We start from the raw sequence: 20,555 nt of genomic DNA on the forward strand, positions 1-20,555 counted from the left end.
GTGAAACTGTTGAAGCGGTTTGCAGCTAGATTTGCTGTGTAAACTATCTAAACTTTAGATAAGATATATAGACAAGTCACTTGTCATAGTTAGTTTTTCATCTCGGATCCACTTTAAAAATGGTAGATGCAGTGGCTAGGGGGTAAAAACTACATAATGGCTTCTCCTCTTGGCCCCCTGCGTCTGCCGCCGTTCTTGTAGTATATATGCTGGTGTCCCGGCGACTTTGCTGACCTTTGCCCTGTGTGCGCGCTGTATGTCCTTCCCTGTTCGCTTCTGGCTGGCGCATAGTTACAGGCTCAGAAACACGCTGACACCTCCGTCTCCTCCGCGCTGCGTGTGCGCTCCACTAAACCAAGCGTCACATGCTAAGTGGAGTCGCGCTGGATGCTAGCACTTAGAGTGAGTTCGGAGGGGGGGGGGGAGGGGATGATTTTGCACGGGGGATTTATTTTCAATATCGGGCACTCTTTTTTTTCAGTAGCAATGGCTAAACAATGTAAATACTATTTGGCATGTTTAGTTACATAGTTACATAGTTATTTCGGTTGAAAAAAGACATATGTCCATCGAGTTCAACCAGTACAAGTACAACTCCAGCCTGCTCCCTCACATATCCCTGTTGATCCAGAGGAAGGCGAAAAAACCCTTACAAGGCATAGTCCAATTAGCCCCAAAAGGGAAAAATTCCTTCCCGACTCCAGATGGCAATCAGATAAAATCCCTGGATCAACATCATTAGGCCTTACCTAGTAATTGTAGCCATGGATGTCATTCAACCCAAGGAAAGCATCTAAGCCCCCTTTAAATGCAGGTATAGAGTTTGCCATAACGACTTCCTGTGGCAATGCATTCCACATTTTAATCACTCTACTGTAAAGAACCCTTTCCTAAATAAATGGCTAAAACGTTTTTCCTCCATGCGCAGATCATGTCCTCTAGTCCTTTGAGAAGGCCTAGGGACAAAAAGCTCATCCGCCAAGCTATTATATTGCCCTCTGATGTATTTATACATGTTAAAGAGTAACTGTTAGCCCCAAAATCAAATTTAAATCTCTATTGCAATGTTTTAATTACTTTGTAAGGGAGCCAAAAAGGCAATGCAGAAGTTAAAAAGCAATCTAATTTTTTTTTACTGTGTAGCCTTTTCCCCAAGCTCCTAAGGAGGACGCAAAGCCGCATATCAGATACTGCAGAGCATGCACAGCATGCCCATGTCTGCCCGACCCCCCCTCTCCCCCCCAGGACCAGGTGCCGATGTCTGCCCGACCCCCTTACTCTTTAATTAGATCCCCTCTAAGGCGTCTTTTCTCTAGACTAAATAAACCCAGTTTATCTAACCTTTCTTGGTAAGCGAGACCTTCCATCCCACGTATCAATTTTGTTGCTCGTCTCTGCTCCTGCTCTAAAACTGCAATATCTTTTTTTGTAATGTGGTGCCCAGAACTGAATTCCATATTCCAGATGTGGCCTTACTAGAGAGTTAAACAGGGGCAATATTATGCTAGCCACTCGAGTTTTTATTTCCCTTTTAATGCATCCCAAAATTTTGTTAGCTTTATTTGCAGCGGCTTGGCATTGAGTACGATTATTTAACTTGTTGTCGATGAGTACTCCTAAGTCCTTCTCCAAATTTGATGTCCCCAACTGTATCCCATTTATTTTGTATGGTGCTAGACCATTGGTACGACCAAAATGCATGACTTTACATTTGTCAACATTGAATTTCATCTGCCATGTATGTGCCCATATAGCCATCCTATCCAGATCCTGTTGCAATATGACACTATCTTCCTGAGAGTTGATGATTCTGCACAATTTTGTATCATCTGCAAAAATAGCAACATTGCTCACTACTGCATCTACTAGGTCATTAATAAATAAATTGAAGAGCACTGGACCCAGTACAGACCCCTGTGGGACCCCACTGCTAACAGTCTCCCATTTTGAGTACGATCCATTGACCACAACTCTTTGTTTTCTGTCCATTAGCCAGTTCCCTATCCATGCACACAGACTCTTCGCCAGTCCTTGCATCCTCAGCTTTTGCACCAGACTTCTGTGGGTAACAGTGTCGAAGGCCTTTGCAAAGTCCACGTATATCACATCTACAGCATTCCCAATATCCATATTAGCATTCACGACCTCCATAAAAGCTGAGCATGTTAGTCAAACAGGACCTGTCTTTAGTAAACCCATGTTGATGCTGAGAAATAAGATTATTTTCTACTATGAAGTCATAGATAGTATCTCTTAGTAACCCCTCAAATAGTTTGCATACAACTGATGTTAAGCTTACAGGTCTATAATTTCCTGGATCTGATTTTTGGCCCTTCTTAAATAATGGGAAAACGTGGGCTGTACGCCAATCCACTGGGACTCTGCCAGTTGCAATGAAATGCAAATCAGTTGCTATCTTTTATTTAAGGCTATTTTTTTCGATTTTCCTTTTGATGTGCTATCTGCCACTGTTAAAATAAACCTACCATTGAAATGATACTGTTCTGAGACTTTTCATTTCTTTGTCATTGGACAAACTTACAAAATTAGTGAGGGGTCAAATAATTATTTCCTCCACTGTATGTTCATATTATGTATGTGCATGTATGTGTAATATACTTTTTGGACACAAGATGGCGATAGTAAACATTCTCTAATAGGAAGTGATCACTTTTTTTTTTTTTTTTTTTTTTTACACTTTATTAACCACTTGCCGACCAGGGGTGATTTTCCATGAACTGTGCTGCGTGGGCTCTCCAGCCCGCAGCACAGATCAGTATTATGGCAGGGCGATCAGACTCCCCCCCCCCCCCCCCCCCCTTTTTTCCCCACCAGGGGGATGTCCAGCCATTTCCGCCCTCTGCCTCCTTACCTCCCTCCCTCCCTCTCTCCGTAATGCGCAGGACGAAGTTCCGTCCTGCGCATTGAAGGATAGGCTTCCGCCTATCAGATGCCGGCGATCCCCGGCCAATCAGAGGCCGGGGATCGCCGATCTGCCCTACGGCGCAGCAGCGCCGTATGATGTAAACAGCGGGAATTTCTTCCCTGCGTGTTTGCATTTTGCCGGCGAGCCGCGATCTGCGGCTCTCCGGCTGTTCACGGAGACACCGTCCGTGAACTGACATAGAAAGGCCGCTCGATCGAGTGGCCGTTTCCATGGTAACCCGCAGACGACCAGTTTACGCCAATCGGCGTTAGCTGGTCGTCAAGAGGTTAAACCTAAAACAATTTCCTGTTTTTTTGAATGGACGTAGCCGCCGTTCGCGGTCACGTCCATTCGCTCCAGGCACTGCGATTGGGTAGAGGACCACTCGGTCCTCTTCCCCAATCACATAGCATGGAAACCCGACAGTAATGGCGGCGGTAGTGGCGCGGACACGTGCGGAGCGGCGGCGGAAACGCGCGACGTATTAAAACGTCATGTTGCCGTTAATAGGCTAAAGCATGACGTTTTAATACGTATGCTTGCCATTAAATGGTTAATATTACAGTTAGAAGATTGAGACTCTTCTGCCTCTGTAATTTGCAACAGTGCGGTTTCCTTTGTGAAGACAGAAGCAAAGAAAGCATTTAATAACTCTGCCTTACCTTGGTCCTCCACCATTGAGTTCCCCCCCTCATCCTTTAGGAATCCTATACAGTCAACCTTTCTTTTTTTAGAGTTGATGTACTTGTAAAACTTTTTTTGGGTTAGATTTGATATCCCTAGCGATTTGATTTTCAGCTTCGATCTTTGCCAGCCTAATTTCTTTTTTACAATTTTTATTGCACTCCTTATAATTGCTTAGTGCAGCCTCGGTCCCCTCCTGTTTTAGGACCTTATAGGCATTACTTTTCCTCTTCATTTTATCCCTAACCTTTCTATTCATCCATAGAGGCCTTTTTTTATTCCTAGACATTTTGTTTCCATATGGGATATACATACTACAATATTGATTGAGAATAAGTTTAAAAGCTTGCAATTTCCCTTCAGTGTCCTCCCCTTGTAGTACATTATCCCATTTCACCAAACTTAGTGCCTGCCTAATTTGATTGAACTTTGCTTTTCTAAAATTTATAGTTTTAGTGGTCCCGCTGCCCGTGGCCTATCAGTCACCAGATCAAACGTTATCATGATGTGATCACTATTTCCCAAGTGTTCTTGAACCTGCACATTTGATACATTATCTGGTTTATTAGAAATGATCAGATCCAGTAATGCATTCCCCTAAGTTGGTTCTGTTACCATTTGAGTCAAGTAATTGTCCTGTAGTGCTGCCAGAAATCTCCTGCTTTTACCAGAATGGGTAGCCTCAATACTCCAGTCAATGTCTGGAAAGTTGAAGTCGCCCATAATTATGACCTCATTTTTACTTGCAGCTTTTTCAATCTGCTGTAGTAATCGCAGTTCTGCAGATTCATTAATATGAGGTGGTCTGTAGCATACCCCAATAAGCAATTGGCAACTTTTATTTCCACCATGAATATTTACCCAAACGGACTCCACATCTTCGCAATCTTCCTCCATCTCATCGTTGAGGACAGCTGTAAGAGAATTCTTAACAAAGAGACAAACCCCTCCACCTTTTTTCCCTGTTCTATCCCTCCTAAACACGTTGTATCCTTTTAAATTAGCTATCCAGTCATGGCTTTCATCCATCCATGTCTCGGTTATTCCCACAATGTCATAGCCTTTGTCATTCAGAATGAACTCTAGTTCGTCTATTTTATTTGCAAGGCTCCGAGCATTGGTTACCATGCACTTTATATTTTTACCACCACATTTACCAATTTTGTTTACATGAAATGGGCTACTTGAAGTTTTACCAACCTCCTTAATCTTTACACTGTCCCCACCCCCCTCTCCACCCCCCATAATGTTAGGCTCCCACTGTCTTTTTACCTTATCTTGTCTACATATTGAGACTTTATCCTCCCGCCTCCCCCCAGATCCTAGTTTAAAATCTCCTCCAACCGTTTGGCCATCTTCTCCCCCAATGCAGCTGCACCCTCCCCATTAAGGTGCAGCCCATCCCTGCTGTAGAACCTGTAGCCGACGCCAAAGTCTGCCCAGTTCTCCAGGAACCCAAACCCTTCCTTCCTACACCAATTTCTCAGCCACTTATTTAACTCCCTAAGCTCCCTCTGTCTCTCAGATGTAGCACGTGGCACTGGCAGTATTTCAGAGAACACCACCTTGGAGGTCCTTGCTTTAAAGAGAGTCTGAAGCGAGAATAAATCTCGCTTCAGACCTCATAGATAGCAGGGGCATGTGTACCCCTGCTAAACCGCCGCTATCGCGCCGCTAAACGGGGGTCCCTTCACCCCCAAATCCCCCTCCGTGCAGCGCATCCCCTCTTCCGCATAGAGGCAGGGCTAACTGCCGCAGCCCTGCCCCACGCGCGTCTGTCAGCGTGTATCTCCGCCTCTCCCCCGCCCCTCTCAGTCTTCCTTCACTGAGAGGGGCGGGGGAGAGGCGGCGATGCGCCGCTGATAGACGTGACTGGAGGCAGGGCTGCAGCCGTTAGCCCTGCCTCCAGGAAGAAATAAATCACGACCAAGTTTGCGACCAAGGTATGCGGGGGTGGGTTTGGGGGTGAAGGGACCCCCATTAAGCCGCGGGATAGCAGCGGTTTAGCAGGGGCACACATGCCCCTGCTAACTATGAGTTTTGAAGCGAGATTTATTCTCGCTTCAGAGTCTCTTTAAGTTTATCTCCAAGTACCTAAAAAAGATTTTTGAGGACCTTCCATCTCCCACTAACTTTGTCATTGGTGCCAATGTGTACCATGACAGCTGGGTCTTCCACAGCTCCACCCAATAATCTGTCAATTATTTCCGCTACATGCCGAACCCGAGCACCCGGAAGGCAACAGACTGTACGGCATTCACGGTTTCTTCGACAGATTACCCTATCTGTGCGCCTAATAATTGAATCCCCTACCACCAGTACCTGTCTAGCCTTAGCTGCACTCCTATTCCCTTTCTCGTTACAGCAGTCTGCCCCTTGGTTGCTAAGGAGCACATCCTGCTGCAGCATTGCTACTCCTGAATCATCCTCCCCAATATTACGCAAACAAGCATACTTATTAGTGAGGGACAACTCGGGACTAGCCTCCCTGCCACTTTTTCCCCTACCCCTTCTAACTGTGACCCAACTAGCGGCTACCTCTGCTTCTTGGTCCGGCTGTACTCCACCCACCTCATCTTCACCGGTTCCATCCAGTGTCTGGATCGTGAGATCCAAGCTCTTCTCCATGTTGTGTATGCGTCTCAGTGTTGCGAGATGCTTATTTAGCTCTGCGACTTCCGCCTCTAACTGAGAAACAAGCACGCACCCAGGGCAACAGTAAACACCCTCAATCCGCTGATCAAGGCATGCATACATGCTGCAGGATGTACACTGTACAGCATAGTCCAACATGATGACTATTGTGTGGGGAAATTTTATTTAAAGTAAACTGTGGCGGTAAAAGTTGAAACGGGAGAGTGAGTGAAGTTCGGGATTGAGTGCAGCTGGGGTGGAAGAGGGGGAGGGGTGGATGAGGGGGAGTGAGTGAAGTTGGGGTGGAGGAGGGGGAGTGAGTAAAGTTGGGGTGAAGGAGGGGGAGGGGAGGAGGGGGAGTGAGTGAAGTTGGGGTGGAGGAGGGGGAGTGAGTGAAGTTGGGGTGGAGGAGGGGGAGTGAGTAAAGTTGGGGTGGAGTCCTCAAAACTTAGACTACACCACAACGCGTTAGCACATTCTAACCAATGCAAAAAAACGCAATATTGGGTGATTTTTTTTTTTTATATAGTCCTTACCTGCTTCCTCTCACTTCTCTCTCTGTGCCTGTGTTCTAACGCCTGTTTTTAACGCCTATGCCACTTGTGTCGAAGCCACATAGCGAGCAAGTCACAGACTGAGCAAGCTCAGTACTGAGTCCTGAAGCTGACTATATACCTCCTGTTACAGCTAATCCCTCCCCCTAGCTAATTACTGAGTCCTGAAGCTGACCATATACCTCCTGTTACAGCTAATCCCTCCCCCTAGCTAATTACCTGCCTGTTGCAAGCACACTAGAGAAAAAAAATGTACTTTTAAAAACTTTTAATACTAACACTTGCTACTGAAAAAAAGGAGTGCCCGATATTTAAAGGGTATTTTGCTGTTGCTTATCTTTTAGAGCAGAGAGGTAGTTCTGAGTTCAGCGATCCGTATGAGGATTAGGGTTGGACCAGTACAATGCGCTGCTTGCGGAGTCTCGGATTTGGTTCATATCTAGGCTCCATACAATTTGCAGTAAATTGCATGGCAGATGGGATACTTACCATCTTAATGACCTTCTCTATAGGTGAGCCTGCAGGAAACTTAGCCTGTATAACTCCTCATGCGGTCCTTAAGCTGTCCTTGTCTTTGTTGCCTTATGGACTCTGTATTTTGTTCTTGCACTTCTTACTCATGGAGTTTATATTTTCTTTCCAGCTATCTTCATGCTAAGAATATCATCCATCGAGACCTGAAGTCTAACAGTATCCTGATTCCAGAATAACAGTGGCTGCCTGAACACTGACAGGTGTGGGTTACAGGCAGTTGTAGTTTTTAGTGGAGACACAAGGGGGAGACAGAGTACATCTTAGAAGGCAAGGAGTACTTTGAGCCTGATTGTTATTATGTATCTACATATTTTGCAACACATTACAGAGTACATAGTCATGTCCCTGACTGTCCTCAGAGCTCACAATCTAAGGCCCAGTTCACACTTGCGGTTCGAGTCCACAAGTGTCCGGGTCCGGGGGCCGCAAAGAGACCGTATGGGTCTCTGCGGTGGCCACAAGGCGGCACAAGTTGCGGATCCGGAATGTATCAGTTCCGGCTACAATAAAGTAGCCGGAACTAGATACATTGCAGTGCAAGAAAGGCACCGCAAGCATGGGGGATACCGGCGTGTAGTCCGGGCCCCCCAAGTGGCATAGGACCGGTGCTGGAAGCATCCGGTCCTATTGCCAGTGTAATGAGAAACATCCGTTTCTCATTGCACAGCATGGCCGCATGCGAAGGGTCAGGATCCGGCCCGGGTCCGCAGCCGCACTGGGACGGACTGAAAAATAGAGCATGTTGGGAAAAAAAGCCGGATCGTCCCGGAGCTGCGTTCCCGAATCGGATCCGGACGGCGCACGAGTGTGAATGGATACATTGATTAACAATGTATCCATTCACCATCCGCTGTGTACGGAGCGTTCCGGGGAAGCCGGACCTGGAACGCTAATGTGAACCGGGCCTCATCCCTACCATAGTCATAGTCTTGCATCCATATCACAGGCTTTATGGTCTAAGCCAATGCTTTAGAGCAGGGGTCTCAAACTCAATTTACCTGGAGGCCGCAGGAGGCAAAGTCAGGATGAGGCTGGGCCGCATAAGGGAATCGATCAATCAGCAGCTCCCGCGCTGATTGAGCGGCAGCGCCTCCTCTGCCCGCCCCTCTCACGCTTCCTTCACAGAGAGGGGCAGGCAGAGGCGGCGATGCGCCGCGATTGATGTCAGGAGGGGCAGAGCTGAAGCTGAAAGCTCTGCCCCTTCCAGGAAATGCCAGCGGATTGCCCCCTGGGCGATTTGGGGGCTCTGCAGCACTCGTTTAGCGGTGGGGATGCGGCGGATTACTTGGGAGCACTGAAACAAACTATAAGTAAGCTTTTGCCGACGAGGGCCACAAAATATTGTATCGAGGGCCGCAAATGGGCCACGAGTTTGAGACCCCTGCTTTAGAGGAACCAATTAACTTATCATCATTCTGTGTTCAGAGAAGAGGTATCCGTACATCCAGCGATTTTTGGCGGCTGATCAACCAGGAGACAGATCTCTCTCTGATTGAATGTGAGAAAGATCTTTTGGCCGCCATAAACTACAGACCGATTACAGATCAATTTCAGCATGTAATCTTGCAGGTATTGGCCTTGTGACGCCACATCGCTGCCCACAGCCACTGTTCCCCTAATGTTTCATGTCCTTCCCCCGGTGCCCGCACAGTTATACTTTACGTGGCTCGTTCTCATGCTTAAAGAGGAACTCCAGTGAAAATAACATAATGAACAAAAGTGCTTAATTTTTACAATAATTATGTATAAATGATTTAGTCAGTGTTTGCCCATTGTAAAATCTTTCCTCTCCCCGATTTACATTCTGACATTTATTACATGGTGACATTTTTACTGCTGGCAGGTGATGTCAGTGCAAGGAGATGCTGCTTGCTTTATTGGCAGTTGGAAACGGCTGTTATTTCCCACAATGCAACAAGTCTCCCACAGTGTGATGTCAGAACCATGGTCCTGACATCACACTGTGGGAGGGGTTTCACCACAATATCAGTCATACAGAGCCCCCTGATGGTCTGTTTGAGAAAAGGAATAAATTTCTCATGGGAAAGGGAGTATCAGCTACTGATTGGGATGATGATCAATCCTTGGTCACAGTTTCTCTTTAAAGGCCTTTCGAGGCCAAATGTCAAAAAAAGTTAAATACCTGCATCACTTTTATAGGCACGGAGGACACCGTCCACGCTCTCCTCGCCGTTCCGCCGGGTCCCTGCCGCTCAATAGCCCCTGGGTTGGGTTCTCCTGCCTGCACTAACATGGCCGCATGAACTGGCCGCGGCTGTGTGGTCCGCATAGCCGCGAGTGAGGCTGCGCAGCCCTAGGGCCAATCCCCCGATCCATGCAACAGGCTGTTTCCTGTTGCGTGGATCGGGGGGGGGGGGGTTGGCCCTAGAGCTGCGCAGCCGCACTCGCGGCTATGCGAAATGCACAGCCGCGGCCAGCTCATGCGGCCATGTTAGTGCCTACAAAAGTGATGCAGGTATTTAACTTTTTTTGACATTTGGCCTTGGAAGTCCTTTAAGCATTTGCACCCTCACATGGTTGCCAGCGTTCTAGCATGTGGGACGAGTGTGTGATGTGACGCTCCTCATGTACTATATGCCAGTAGTCACGTGGGGCCTGAAGGCAGAAGTGCGCGGATGGCGGCAGCGTGGACGGCGGCAGGTAAATAACTGCTCATTGTGTTGTGTTCGTTGTTCGAGATTATAGCATGCCGCAACTACTGCACACTCGACCAAGACCAAGTTTTCCTAGCATATCCGATCAATACATGTGACCAATTTTGGTCCGAAATTGGTTGCATCATCGATCAGGGATGCTCTTGGCAGTATTTTCATTCGATTATAATTAAAGAATTGGATGGTTGATCAGCTGCCAAGTCAAGTCGAGACTAGCAGGTCTGTCTGTCCCATGCAGAAGATTATCGGATAAGGGGACAAGTCTGGACAGAAAATCAGATTGTCATCTCTTCTAATCCCAGTCACAAGACAGACAAGACAAATAACATTTATATCGCGCTTTTCTCCTGGCGGACTCAAAGCAGTGTTATGCTGGGTACACACGTTGCAATTTCCCGCTCGATCCTCGGAATCGAACGGGATCGAACGATTATTTCCGACATGTTCGATTTGGTTTCGTTCGATACAGCCGTCGATTTTGCATAAGTATGCAAAATTGATGGCTGTATCGAACGAAACCGAATATGTTGGAAATAATTGAATCGATCCCGCGGATCGAACGGGAAATCGCAACGTGTGTACACAGCATTAGGGAGACTTGCCCAAGGTCTCCTACTGAATAGGTGCTGGCTTACTGAACAGGCAGAGCTGAGATTCGAACCCAGGTCTCCTTTGTCAGAGGCGGAGCCCTCAACCTCTTGACGACCAGCTAACGCCGATTGGCGTAAACTGGTTGTCTGCAGGTTTCCATGGAAACACGAGCGGTGTCTCCGTGAACTGCCTGCAAGCCTCCGATCACGGCTCGCAGGCGAAATGTAAACACGTGGGGAAGAAATCCCTGGTGTTTACTCTGTACGGCGCTACAGCAGCGCCGTAAAGGAGATCGGCGATCCCCGGCCTCTGATAGCCCGGGGATCGCCACCGTCTGATAGGCTGAAGCCTATCAGAGGCGGTACCGACGTCCTGTACCGCCCACAGAGCCAGGGAGAGGGAGGGAAGGAGAGGGAGGGGGAATAGCGCTGCGGCGGGGGGCTTTGAGGAGCCCCCTCCCCGTAAGGCACAGCAGAGCGGCGGCGATCAGACCCCCCCCAGCAGGACATCCCTCTAGTGGGGAAAAAGGGGGGGGGGGAAGTCTGATCGCCCTGCCTGCAACACGATCTGTGCTGGGGGCTGAAGAGCCCACCCAGCACAGATCAATGGGATATCACTTGGTCGGCAAGTGGTTAACCATTACACTATCCAGCGCGTGTTAGACTGAATTTGATATTGCAATATACTTCTGGGTTTTAAGGGATCCCTTGTCTTACAACGCTGCTTATTTAGATAGGAACCCATCAGCGCCTGGTGATATAAGTATACATTACACTATCCAGCCACTACAGTCAGTCAGGTACTTACATTTTCTGCAAACATACAATGCACAAAACTTTTTGCGCTAATGATTAATGCAAATTTACCATCATATGCATTAAAATAGGAGTCTGAACTACGGCTTTTAAAGGATAACTGAGGTGACATGAGATAGACATGGGTATGTACAGTGCCTAGCACACGAATAACTATGCTGTGTTCCTTTTTTTCTTTCTCTGCCTGAAAGAGTTAAATATCAGGTATGTTAGTGGCTGACCCAATCCTAACTTAGACAGGAAGTGACTACAGTGTGACCCTCAGGGCCTGTTTCCACTACACGCAGATTCTGCATGCAGAAAACTGACTCCAATTAATGCCTATGGGCCTGTTTCCACTGAACGCGATTTTTCTGATGCAGATTTCCCATAGGCATTGATTGGAGTCAGTTTTCTGCATGCAGAATCTGCGTGTAGTGGAAACAGGCCCTCACTGATAAGAAATTCCTACTATAAAACACTATCCTAGCAGAAAATGGCTTCTGAGAGCAGGAAAGCGATAAAAAGGATCAATAGTTCATAGATTTTAGCTCTGGCATACTTCAATGAATGTGTCATTAACAATAAAAACGTTAAAAGTAGTTTTAAACATACAATAAAACTGGAATATCTTAAAAAGTCATTTTTAGGAGAAGAAAGTTGGATACAATCCTGTATTTCATTCGTTTATTTTCGCCTCGGGTGTCCTTTAAGGTATGACCAGGTAAGTAACAAGGTATGACATCACTCTGATGGTTTTGTGATATCATTACAGGCACTGGTCGGTCACATGGGACCCATTTTTAACCTTCTTGGACTTGAGGTTCAGATGCACCAAAAATTTCCTCTCAGGCCAGGGCGAGATAAATAATTATAGCTTTAATATTCCAAAAAACAGCTCTCATAGAATGCAACGAGTTTCTCGGGATTAGCTTCCAGCTTCATCAGGTAAGAAACGAGCGCAGAATCTCAATAGGAGGGCCTTAGTGCTGTAAGCAGGAACTGACCTTTGCCCGATGAAGCTGGAACCTAGTCCAGAGAAATATGTTGCATTTTATGAGTTTTGTTGGATTATTAACACCTATAATAATTTATCTCACTCTTGAGCGTTTCCCCTGAGAAGAGGCATGTTCATATCTACCTCCTCCTTTTTAAACTTTAAGAAAAAAAAAAAAATTTAACTTTGTTGACTAAATATTGTTAGTTTTTTTCCACTCATGAGCGGAGGATTTTTTCTCTGGAGTTTGTTCTACCCCACAGAGAGGGTGCTTGGGGTTGTCACCTGCCTGCTGTGTGGGCACTGCTGTGGTACACTTTTGTGAGTGTCATTGTTCATTGTCTCCCTCCTGTGGTTAATGAACATACTACTCTATATTTGTTTTTTTTGGGCTCTTCCCACATTCCCCTCCCTTTTCTTCCTTAACCCTCTGTAAAAGACATCTTCCTCCATGAGGGCCTCACTGTTAAGATCGGTGACTTTGGTTTGGCCACGGTGAAGACGCGGTGGAGCGGATCGCAGCAAGTGGAACAGCCTAGTGGTTCCATCCTGTGGATGGTGAGTTCCTGGCCTCCCTCTTGTTTTGGGGATGAAGGGGGAGGAAGATGTTTTGCGGGTTCTTATGCTGGGTCTGTTCCTTCTTGCAGGCCCCAGAGGTGATCAGGATGCAGGAGTCCAGTCCATACAGCTTCCAGTCTGACGTCTACGCTTACGGAGTTGTCCTGTACGAGCTGATGGCTGGATTGTTACCTTATGCAAATATCAATAATAGAGATCAGGTGAGAAGCAATTCTCTTTCATGAAGTCTGGTGAGTACGTACTGCAGTGCCGACTGGTGGTGCTGCTACTAAGAGATATAGGTAATTTATATCACTAACCCCTGCAGCTACTGCTGCCCCCACCAGCTACACTAACCCCTGCTGCCACACAAGCCCCTGCTGCCCCAACCAGCTACACTAACCCCTGCTGCCCCCACCAGCTACACTAACCCCTGCTGCCCCCACCAGCTACACTAACCCCTGCTGCCCCCACCAGCTACACTAACCCCTGCTGCCCCCACCAGCTACACTAACCTCTGCTGCCCCCACCACCTACACTAACCCCCTCTGCCACCACCAGCTACCCTAACCCCTGCTGCCCCCACCAGCTACACTAACCCCCTCTGCCCCCACCAGCTACACGAACGCCTGCGGCCCCCACCTTCACTAACCCCTGCTGCCTCCACCAGCTATACTAACGCCTGAAGCTATACTATCCCCCTGTGCCCCCATCAGCTACACTAAAACCCTCTGCCCCCACCAGCTATACTAACCCCTGCTGCTCCCACCAGCTATACTAACCCCTGCTGCTCCCACCAGCTATACTAACCCCTGCTGCTCCCACCAGCTCTAACCCCTGCTGCTCCCACCAGCTATACTAACCCCTGCTGCTCCCACCAGCTATACTAACCCCTGCTGCCCCCACCAGCTACACGAACCCCTGCTGCCCCCACCAGCTACACTAACTCCTGCTGCCCCTACCAGCTACACTAACCCCTGCTGCCCCCACCATCTACACTAACCCCCTCTGCCACCACCAGCTACCCTAACCCCCTCTGCCACCACCAGCTACCCTAACCCCTGCTGCCCCATCATTTATAATAACCCCTGCTGCCTCCACCAGTTACACTAACCCATGCTGCCCCCACCAGCTATACTAACGCCTGAAGCTATACTATCCCCCTGTGCCCCCACCAGCTACACTAAAACCCTCTGCCTCACCAGCTATACTAACCCCTGCTGCTCCCACCAGCTACACTAACCCCTGCTGCTCCCACCAGCTACACTAACCCCTGCGGCCCCCACCTTCACTAACCCCTGCGGCCCCCACCTTCACTAACCCCTGCGGCCCCCACCTTCACTAACCCTGCTGCCCCCACCTTCACTAACCCTGCTGCCCCCACCTTCACTAACCCTGCTGCCCCCACCTTCACTAACCCTGCTGCCCCCACCTTCACTAACCCTGCTGCCCCCACCTTCACTAACCCTGCTACCCCCACCTTCACTAACCCCTGCTGCCCCCACCAGCTAAACTAACCCCTGCTGCCTCCACCAGCTACACTAACCCCTGCTGCCTCCACCAGTTACCCTAACCCCTGCTGCCTCCACCAGCTACCTTAACCCCTGCTGCCTCCACCAGCTACACTAACCCCTGCTGCCTCCAAAAGCTACACTAACCCTTGCTGCCTCCACCAGCTACACTACTGCTGCCCCATCATTTATAATACCCCCAGCTGCCTCCACTAGCTACACTAACCCATGCTGCCCCTACCAGCTACACTAACCCCTGCTGCCTCCACTAGCTACACTAACCCCTGCTGCCTCCACTAGCTACACTAACCCCTGCTGCCTCCACTAGCTACACTAACCCCTGCTGCCTCCACTAGCTACACTAACCCCTGCTGCCTCCACTAGCTACACTAACCCATGCTGCCCCCACCAGCTACACTAACCCCTGCTGCCTCCACTAGCTACACTAACCCCTGCTGCCTCCACTAGCTACACTAACCCCTGCTGACTCCACCAGCTACACTAACCCCCGCTGCCTCCACCAGCTACACTAACCCCCTCTGCCACCACCAGCTACCCTAACCCCTGCTGCCTCCACCAGCTACACGAACAGGTGCTGCCTCCACCAGCTACACTAACCCCTGCTGCCTCCACCAGCTACACTAACCCCTGCTGCCTCCACCAGCTACACTAACCCCTGCTGCCTCCACCAGCTACACTAACCCCTGCTGCCTCCACCAGCTACACTAACCCCTGCTGCCTCCACCAGCTACACTAACCCCTGCTGCCTCCACCAGCTACACTAACCCCTGCTGCCTCCACCAGCTACACTAATGCCTGCAGCTACACTAATCCCTGCTTCTCCCACCAGCTACACGAAGCCCTGCAGCTACACTAACCCCTGCAGCCCCCACCTTCACTAAAAATCGCAGAGCGCAGCGGAAGCCATCACCTATCCAGCCGGAGCACCCTAGCACTCCATCCCCAGTCGCTGTGATGACTCTTTAATGATTCTGCTGCTCTGCGTTCTCCGAGTCCTCTGTCCTTCTTGGTTTAGTGCTCTTTCACTGCATTACTTGACTGTGCATGTGCTCTGGGGGTCACACAGTGAGAGGGCACCAATAAACCGGGAAAGATGGAGGACTTGGAGCAACAGAATCTGTCATTACAATGGCAGGAGATGGGAGGACTTGGAGAGCGCCGGTTGGATAGCTAAGGTCTTCCTCTGCACTTGGCTTATTCGGACAATAAGACCCATTGACTTTTATTCCCCACTTCTTGGGAGAGAAAAATTGTCTTATGATCCTAAAAATACGGTAATTCCTATGTAGTGGCCAATCGGCTTATAGCTGCATCGCACACCCAACTCGCCGATTGGGCACCCGATTACCGATAATTTGCATTGACCTCTTTTTAGACGCCTGCCGATCCCCATGTCAAAATGACCTGATACAAAGTTTGGTCTGGTTGGAGTTACCTTTCTGAAATTGTTGCTGCATGGTTCACCCATCTAAAACCGATATTTCAACATTTTTAATTGTATCCTCCACTTTAGAGCTACAGACTGTAACCCCGGGGGAAAGCGTAGTGCGTGATCAGAGCCTAGCAATTGGAGGAATACACTTTGTTGACAGTTCTAAAGATATTGTATTTTGCATGATAGTCTGCAGATAACTCACACCTGTATTCTTGTTTCTCGCAGATCATATTCATGGTGGGTCGAGGATACCTCAGTCCGGACTTCAGCAAAGTCTCCAATAACTGTCCCAAAGCCATGAGGAGACTTCTCGAGAGCTGCTTGAAATTCAAGAGGGATGAGAGACCTCTGTTTCCCCAGGTGAGGCTCCCCGAATTCATTCTACCCTCTTTCCCTGAAAATAAGCCCTAGCGGAAGTTAGAGGAAGAGGCAGCCAGCAAGTGGGGACATGGTGCAGTGCTGATCAGGCAACAGTCCTGCCATCCCAGCACACAGCAAGGTTATCAGGTGTGTGCAGGGATGACAGGGCAGGTGCCTGATCAGTACATTGCACAGGAGGAAGAGGCGGGGACACAGCGGTGCAGTGCTGATCGGGCAATGGTCCTATCATCCCAGCACCCAGCAAGGTTATCAAGTATGTGCAGGGACAGGGCAAGTACTTCCCGGGTTCCGGCTTAGTTTCCGATTGGAGGAAGCTTGCAGGGAGGGAACGGACACAGGCGGGGAGCCGTGCAATACAAGTGGTGGGGGAGCGGCGATGAGTGACCAGCGCAGGTAAATAGCCGGCCAGTGACAAGCGAATTGTTGCTAGCCTGGCGCATTTTTTAAGGGGCGGCACAGCGGGGGGTGGGTGGTTTGGAGGCACAATTGAAGGACACAGAGGCAGGTCGTTGTACACAGAACATGCCTGTGTCCTATTAAGATTTCACAAACACACCACGGGTTCTCTTTAGCCTTGAAGACGGTAGCAATATTGTCAGCGCTCCTCCCATTCCTTTGCCAATAATTGTATCACCACTTATCACAACTAAATGATCTATATCTTGTTTTTTTGCCACCAATTAGACTTTCTTGGGGTGGTACATTTTGCTAAATATTATTTTATTGTAAATGCATTTTAGGGGGAGTAATAAGAAAAAAATAGAAATGCCTTCTTTCTAAGTTTTCGGCTGTTATAGTTTTAAAATAAAAATGTTATTGTTTTATCATGATGGAACCTTTTCTTGATTGCTCTTTATTTTTGTATATTTAAGTTGATGGTTCTGATGTCAAGAACTGTATGTTGAGCACTTTTATATTTCTTTGCTGTGTTTACACTTTTCAATAAAAACCCTTTTGAATACCTAAAATATGTTCTACTGTGCATAAAACCCACACATTTTATTTGCTCATTTGTCCCGGTTATTGCAACATTTAAAATATTTCCCTAGTACAACGTATTGCTATAATGTTTTATTTGTAAATAAAGGTGCATTTTTTCAGTCTTGCATCCATCACTAATTACAAGCCCATATAGGCGAAAAATAACAGTAACATACACAGTAAAGTTCAGTCCCTAAGATAACTATTTATGTATGTTTTTTTTAAAAACTTGTTTTATTCTCTTTTTTTTTTTTTTTTTTTTTACGTGCTTGTTTTAAATGTATTTATTTTTATTATTTCAACTTTGATATTACTTTTTGGCCTCTAGATGGCGCTGTACACTCTCTCCTGGAAGTTACCAGGAAGTGTACAATTATTATTTTTTTATTTTTATTTTTTTTTACATTTTTCTACTTGCGGTTTTATGAATCAACATGCCTTGTGATAGGAGGCGTGTTGATTAATTCCCCTCCTCTTGTTTCCCCCCATTCCCTTTAGATTGTAAGCTCGCAAGGGCAGGGCTCTCTCCCCCTTTTGTGTCTTGGAAATCATTATACATTTTATTCATAGTTTAACTTTTATCACTGTCATTACCACTTCTGTATTTTGTATTCTGTATGCTGTATCATTTTTTGTATTTTGTCACTAATTATGTATCTTGTATATTAGTGTACACCATTGTCTGTATTATGTACCCCATGTTTGTTTCTTACTTTGTACAGCGCTACGGAATATTTTGGCGCTTTATAAATTAATAATAATAATAATTCACAGGGGATCGGTTGGCTCAGGGGAACACCAGCTTCCCCTCCCCAATCGATCCCCTGTAATAGCCGCCAGTAACAAGCGCCCACCCGCCACAACACCGCTGGACGAATATATCCGTCCAGATTGCCGCTAAGCAGCTCCTGCTGGACACATATATTCGTCTAGTTAGAAATAAGTGGATAACTGCCTAAAGTAAGAAGTTTCAGTGCAAAATAACTTGGCTCTTGGGGTTTCTTTTGATGCCCCACAGCTGCTGGATGTATCTGGGGGTTCAAACATTGGAAGTCAGAACTGACGTGGATGGTGGAAGGGGAGTATTAGTTAGGGTGTTGACCTGCATTGGGGCTGGTACCTGCAGGTTGCCAGAAATGCAGGTCAGGTTTAGGTAACCCAACGTGGTTTGTAACCAGGTTAGAGGTAGAAAGTGTTGTGCATCGGGTAAGAGTGATGAAAATTAATGTAAGGGCTTTTTCAGATAAATAGATAAATGTGCGTTTCGCCTCTAATTGCCAGGGGTCAAGTGCCCTTCGGTTGCAAAACAATTATTATTGACAACAGCAAGCCTGGGCTGGATATTTATCTATCATGGATCAAAGCTTCATTTTTATATAAAGCTAGAAGAAGAATGGTGCCTTAAGATTTTTGCTGTCCACACTTGGAAAATTCCACAAAAATATCTATAACCAGTATATAAACTTTTATCAGGGATGTATCCAGCGACCCTGCACACATCACCAGTGTATATCCCCCACAAATAGGCTAAACCCCGCCCCCTCACATTACAACCAAAACTCAGGTGTCAAAAAGTTGGCCTACTTGGTAGTTTGAACTTGGGCTTTAAGAGTTATTTAAGATGCATTCATTTTTAGTATAGTCTCTACTATTACCATATCTTTATTTCCATTTCAGATACTTTCTTCCATTGAGCTGCTACAACGTTCGCTCCCGAAACTAGAGCGTAGCGCTTCAGAACCATCGCTGCATCGAGCGGTCAATGCTGAGGACCTCAACCCCTTCCTGATCAATACTCTCCGACTGGTCCCCCAGTGACGGGAGGAGTGCTGGTCACCCGCAGCTTCTTCTGTCTCTCCGTAGGTGGCAGTATCTACAGGTTCTGTCTCTCGTCTCCGAATCGGGAAGTAGTACAATGTCCGGATCGGAATCTCGTGGTTTCTCTCTTCTTCACGCTCAATGTTAACTGACCGTGCCCCGTTTTTTTTCTGCACCTCCCCGAATCAATCCCTTTCGTATTATCTCTATCCGCCACAGTTCTTTTGGGCATCAACCCACTGAAGATCTAATCTATTTCGGAGACTTCCAAATCTTCAGATTCCTGGTATCAATACATCCTGATGGCAGTCCGTAATCTATGAGGTGGAACTGAAATCCAATTTTTGCCATAACCCAGAATTTATTTTTTACTCTTTTAGTCATGTGACTTCAAGTGATCAATCATGTGATATCCTCGGAGAAGTACATCCTCTCTGACACCTTGTGGTGATGTGCAGGAACTATGCATCCCTAAGAACGTGGAGTTTTGTGTGGTTTGGACAGACACTTGTGCCTTCCAGCAATTGTGGAAAAGGTGGCAGCTCCACCCTTAAAACAATAAAAATGATTTTTTTTTTGTGTAGCAAATCAGGAATATGCGATCCAGCCCTATGCATTAACTGTTAAAACAAATTCTATATCATAAAGTCAAGAGGCCTCTAGGTCTAGAATCAACTGTTCTTTTTGAAAACTGATTCAGAAAATCTTGATGACGAAAGCCATTGTTCATCTCGTAGAAGATATTTATTGCCTAGCTGAAGACGTGCCTGATTTTTTTTTTTTTTTTTTGGTCTCAGATCTGCAACAATTTTTTTGGGGGGGTGGGGCTTATCTGTGTAATTGACTGGGGAAGAGAGTGTCAGGAATGAAATCCTGTTTTCCTGTAGCTGTATAGGAACTACGTCCCCCATCAAGCCATGCAGCTGTGGTAGGTATTAGTGATTTCCTCAACAGCTAGAGGGGAGGGTGATGGGCACTCCAAAATACTGTATAGCATCAGTCTCTCTTCCTCCTGCATTGTCTTCTCTTTTGAGGAGATCATTGATGGCAGGAACTTCAGAGCCTTGCTAAGCTTGAGGAACCTTGTGACATAAATTAAAGGGTAAGGTGAGGGAGTATACAAATTCTTAATTGCATTAAAATATAAGAATGTGTAATATATATAGTTTTAAATAAAATATGTTTGGTGTAAAAAAGAAAAAAAGAGAGAAAAATGGTTTCTTTGGAATATTGTAGTGTCTTTTTTTTTTTACCTAAATTTAAAAATTGTATATTTCAAAAACTGAAGCTACATACACACTCTAGCTTTTCATTGCCCCAAACCATTATTCTTAGTGTCTCTGATATAAAAAAAGCAGGGAGGGGGTCACATCTCAGAGTTAAAGGATTACTATAGGGGGGGGGGGGGGAGAAGAGTTGAACTTACCCGGGGCTTCTAATGGTCCCCCGCAGGCATCCTGT

General features: G+C 47.0%; 1 protein-coding gene across 1 annotated transcript in view; it reads left to right on the plus strand.

The window, feature by feature from the left end:
* ARAF (A-Raf proto-oncogene, serine/threonine kinase) overlaps positions 1 to 20,298 on the plus strand; it is a 120,340-nt gene extending 100,042 nt beyond the window's left edge. The window contains exons 13-17 of the mRNA XM_068248677.1: positions 7,442 to 7,488; positions 12,829 to 12,947; positions 13,037 to 13,168; positions 16,140 to 16,274; positions 18,954 to 20,298. Coding sequence (XP_068104778.1) covers positions 7,442 to 7,488; positions 12,829 to 12,947; positions 13,037 to 13,168; positions 16,140 to 16,274; positions 18,954 to 19,094 — 574 coding nt within the window. The 3' untranslated portion in view covers positions 19,095 to 20,298. The remainder of the gene's footprint in view (positions 1 to 7,441; positions 7,489 to 12,828; positions 12,948 to 13,036; positions 13,169 to 16,139; positions 16,275 to 18,953) is intronic.
* The last annotated feature ends 257 nt before the right edge of the window (positions 20,299 to 20,555 follow it).

The sequence above is a fragment of the Hyperolius riggenbachi genome, chromosome 8 (assembly GCF_040937935.1).
Source record: "Hyperolius riggenbachi isolate aHypRig1 chromosome 8, aHypRig1.pri, whole genome shotgun sequence".
NCBI lineage: Eukaryota > Metazoa > Chordata > Amphibia > Anura > Hyperoliidae > Hyperolius > Hyperolius riggenbachi.